General features: G+C 64.1%; 1 protein-coding gene across 1 annotated transcript; it reads left to right on the top strand.

Annotated features, from left to right (window-relative positions):
* Positions 1 to 1,413: 1,413 nt before the first annotated feature.
* On the top strand, positions 1,414 to 2,629 carry ATG101 (autophagy related 101). The gene is made up of 3 exons (XM_009883167.1): positions 1,414 to 1,430; positions 1,799 to 2,087; positions 2,225 to 2,629. The coding sequence occupies exons 1-3, from the start codon at positions 1,414 to 1,416 to the stop codon at positions 2,627 to 2,629; spliced, it is 711 nt and encodes a 236-aa protein (XP_009881469.1).
* The last annotated feature ends 1,844 nt before the right edge of the window (positions 2,630 to 4,473 follow it).

Genomic DNA, 4,473 nt, shown 5'->3' with positions numbered 1-4,473 from the left:
GCTGACGCACGGCGGGGCCGCGGCTGGGGGGCCGGGAGAGCCTCAGGCAGCGGGGATGTGGGGGCACACGTGGGCTACTGGCATGGCACAGAATGGCTCCCCTCCAGCTGCGGGCCAGGAGCAGCTACACCGTGCTGTGGGGCAGGAATGGCCATGCCATGCCATGGGGCAGGAATGGTTGCACCATGCCATGCCATGCCATGGGGCAGGAACAGCTGTGTCATGATATGCCATGCCATGCCATGGGGCAGGAATTGTTGTGCGGTCCCATGCCGTGTCACACTACACCGTGGGGTAGGAATGGCTCTGCTGGGCCATGCCATGCCACAGGTCAGCAGCTGCCTGTCCCAATGTCTGTTGCGGTGCCAACCCACACCACGAAGCCACCAGGCAGGGCAGCCCCCGACACTCTGAGGCCACCAGCCGGGTCAGAGCAGGGTGGTGGGTCCCAGGTCCCCTCCCCGTGGCGCAGGGCTGGCCTGTGCCCACCTTGTCCCCAGCTCGGTCCCTGTCCCCATCCCGTTGGCAGGGGCTGCTACAGGAGGGATGGGGACGATGGTGCCAGCAGGGCCAGGTAAAAATAGCCCCATGGCTGACTCCAGCCACACTGGTTGCCCCAGGGCTGCACAGCACAGACACATGTGTCATGGCGTGTGCCCAGCCCTCCGCCTGGTGATGTGCCACGGCCACAGCCCTCCCTGCTGTTTACCCCAGGACACAGGTCCCCACAGCAGCATGGGTGGCCTGATGCCAGCACCCCCTGTCCCTGTGTCGCCCTGTGTCCCTGTGTCCCCATATCCCCGTGTCCCTCTGTCTCTTGTGTCCATATGTCCCCCCTGGCCTTATGTCCCCATGTCTCCCATGTCCCCCTGGTCCTATGTCCTTGTGTCCCTGCTTTCCCGATGTCCCCGTATCGGTGTCCCCCATGTCCCTGTGGCCCCTGCCCAGGCCCTGAGTCCCCTGTCCCCATGTGTCCCCTGTTGCCGTGTCCCCCTACCCTGGGCCGTGGCACTGCGGGGTTACCGGGGGTCACCGGGGGTCACCGGACCCCAGCCCCCTGCAGTACCGCCCCGGAGCCTCCAGCCCAGGGGGCACTGTGCACTAGGGAGCGCCCCGAGGAAGTGAGCCGCTCTGCGCCGCGGGAGGCCCAACTCTGTGGCGCCGCGCTCCGGAACGAACCAAGCGGGCAGAGATGCGGGGGGAGCGAGCGGGGGAACGGGGACAGGGATTCCACCCGCGGGGCTGCACCGCGCCCAGATACGGCACCGATGGGCACAGAAGAGAGGAATAGTGGTGCAGATTGAGGGAACACGGCCTCCTCTGACGTAGGAAGCGCTGCCGTTTTGGTAGATGGTCTGTCCCGACGCCCCCTATGTGGGTGGGCTGCCCCACTTCCCTCCTCCCCGCCGTCAGATGGTCGGTGCCGGGCGGTGAGTGCGGGCTCGGGTGGCGGCGCGGAGTGGGCCGCGGTCGCGGGAGGGGTTGAGGGGGACTGGCCGGGGTCCCCGAGGCTTAAAGGAGCTCTTTGAGGGACAGTGGGGTGTAGGGAGGCCCGGACTGGCACCTCTGGGCCTCTGCGAGGTGTGTGGGGAGCACACCGCGACGCCTGTGTCCCTGTGGGGTGTGAGGGGGACAGACCATGACACCTGGGTCACTGTGGGGTGTGAGAGGGACAGACCGGGACACCTGGGTCCCTGTGGGGCGGGGAGGGCACGCACTGGGACAGCAGGGTTGGTAGAGGGGCTGTTACCCAAGCAGGGGCACAACTAAACTCCCCAGCACGCTTCTTTCCCTGCAGGACCCGCTATTGCACCCCCTCCAGCATCACTCCCACCATGAACTGTCGTGCAGAGGTGCTGGAGGTGTCAGTGGAGGGTCGGCAGGTGGAGGAGGCCATGCTGGCAGTGCTCCACACCGTCCTGCTGCACCGCAGCACCGGCAAGTTCCACTACAAGAAGGAGGGCACCTACTCCATCGGCACCGTGGGCACCCAGGACGTGGACTGTGACTTCATCGACTTTGCCTATGTCCGTGTCTCCTCTGAGGAGCTGGACCGGGCCCTCCGCAAGGCTGTCGGGGAGTTCAAGGTAAGGGAGCCCCGTGGGGACCTGGCAGGGCCAAAAGTAGGAGCGTAAAAACCTGTGGGCTGTGCTCTGTCCTCGCCTGTGAGGGGAAGGTCAGTCCCTGATTCCCCCATGAGTAGGGCCATGTGCTGTCTCGGCAGGACGCGCTGCGCAACTCAGGCAGCGATGGGATGGGGCAGATCTCCCTGGAGTTCTACCAGAAGAAGAAGTCACGCTGGCCCTTCTCAGATGAGTGCATCCCCTGGGAGCTTTGGACCATCAAGGTGAACGTGGTGAACCTGGCTAATGAGCAGGAGCGGCAGATCTGCCGGGAGAAGGTAGGCGAGAAGCTCTGTGAGAAGATCATCAACATAGTGGAGGTGATGAACCGCCATGAGTACCTGCCCAAGATGCCCACCCAGTCAGAGGTGGACAACGTCTTTGACACCAGCCTGAAGGACGTGCAGCCCTATCTGTACAAGATCTCCTACCAGATCACGGACTCCCTGGGCACCTCAGTCACCACCACCATGCGCCGGCTCATCAAGGACACGCTGGCTCTCTAGAGCCAGGTGCCACCAAGGCACATTCATCCCGCATGGTGGCACCTCTCTGGCAGAGACCCTGGCTCTTTGGGACAGTGTCTCTGCTTGGATCCCTCCTCTCTGCCTCCAGGAAGCCTCTGCAGGGAGCTGGACTTGGCCTGGCCCTTAATTGAGGATTGCTGCTGGTTTGGTTTGCATGGTGGGGTGCTCGCCCATCTTGGAGAACCGGCTCGGCGGCTCCCAGCTTGGCTGAGGGGTGGTGAGTCCTCGGGGCGAGAGCTGCTGGTTGGCGCGTGTGGCAGCTGCAGTGGCTCGTGCGGCAGCTGCAGTGGCTCGGCACTGGGCTCATGGCCCAGGAGAGCAGCACTGGGGATCAGCATGGAGGGAAGGTGGCATCCGATCCCTGTCTGGCCCTGCCTGAAGCCACTCTCCAACTCTGCACGGCACAGCCAGCACCAGCCTTGTTCCTTGTCACTGTGTGTGTCTCCTTGGCGGCACCCACATCCCTGGGACTGAGCTGCTTCCCTGCGGGGCCTGGAGATGAACTCTCTGCCTCTGCTGGGGCAAAAATAAAGTATTTCTGCTTTCACATGGAATCTGGTCACATCCTGGCTGTTGATGGGACTGATGTCCGTGTGATGGGAGGGAAATGGGTGCCAAAGCTGAGCTGGGGAACCCCACCACATCCCTGTGCCATGGGACTCACTGGCTGCAGTGGGGAGAGGCAGGGATGGGCAGTGGGACCATGGGGCAGTGCTGCCTACCCCCTGGGAGCAATATCTCAAGTGAGGCAGCCTCAGCTGCCCCCCAAGCACACCCAGGGGAGGGGACGGGGGCAATCCCCCTTATATGCAGGGCTCTGCACCCCTCCACGGCACCAAGGAGGGGCAAAGCTGCTTCCCCTGCCTGGGAGGGAGCATCCACCGGGCACCAGCTTCTCAGCAGAGTGAGGGGGAACGTGCAGGCGACTGAGACGGTCCCTGACATCACTTAAACCCTCCCAGTCTGTCACTGACCTGCCACCGCCCTGCACGCCTGCACTCTGCTCCTGGGGGAAGAAGAGGAGGAGGAGGAGGAGATGAACGCCAGTGCGCAGGCCAGCGCCTGGGGGGACGTGCGGATGGGCGAGGCTGCCCAAATCGCCGTTGTCCTGGTGCTCTGCCTCGCTGTCGCCTTCGCTGTCTTCTTCCTCGGCTGTAACCTGCTGCTGCAGGCAGAGAGTCTGGCCGGAGCCCTGGCACAGGAGCGACGGCCATCCCGTGAGGCCGAGGGGGCTGCCGAGAGGGTCTAAGGACCAGCCTGAGCCTGGCGGACCGATGGATGGACAGCAGCATCTTCGCCCGCAGCGTCTTCGATGGCACTTGGGGGACAGAGTGGGACAGCGCTGGGGGCCACGGCCTCCCCTGCTTGTACGGATGGATTAAAAGGCAACGGGGCCAGCGGAGCTGCTGCGGGGGCCGCTCCTGGGTCCGGCCATGGGCCATGGGCGCGGCAGTGCTGGTAATCCCCCCCAGAGAGGATTAGGGGAAACTTTTATTCCCTGTTTCAGGGCTAATCCCTGGGCTGGCAGGGCAGGCGCTTGGGGGAAGGAAGCCAGACAAGTGCTTTGCTGTGTGTGGGACCACATCCTGCCACCACTGCGCGGCTGGTGGGGGGGCTGGGGCTGCACTGTGCCCCTCCCAGTCCCTTGGTATCCCAACAGCAGAGATGCCAGGACAGCATCCTGCCTCCCCGAACCCTTTCTGCCCTTCTCCTAGGGATGCAGTGATCCCCTTCCTTCCATCCCTTCAGACCCTGCTGGCAGAGACGCAATGGCCACATCCTGCCCTCAAACCTTGCTGGAAGAGGGTCCCATACCCATCCTG

Source organism: Charadrius vociferus, unplaced genomic scaffold, assembly GCF_000708025.1.
Source record: "Charadrius vociferus isolate BGI_N301 unplaced genomic scaffold, ASM70802v2 scaffold564, whole genome shotgun sequence".
NCBI lineage: Eukaryota > Metazoa > Chordata > Aves > Charadriiformes > Charadriidae > Charadrius > Charadrius vociferus.
The sequence above is the reverse complement of the archived record's forward strand: the minus strand, read 5'-3'. Positions and strand labels throughout refer to the sequence as shown.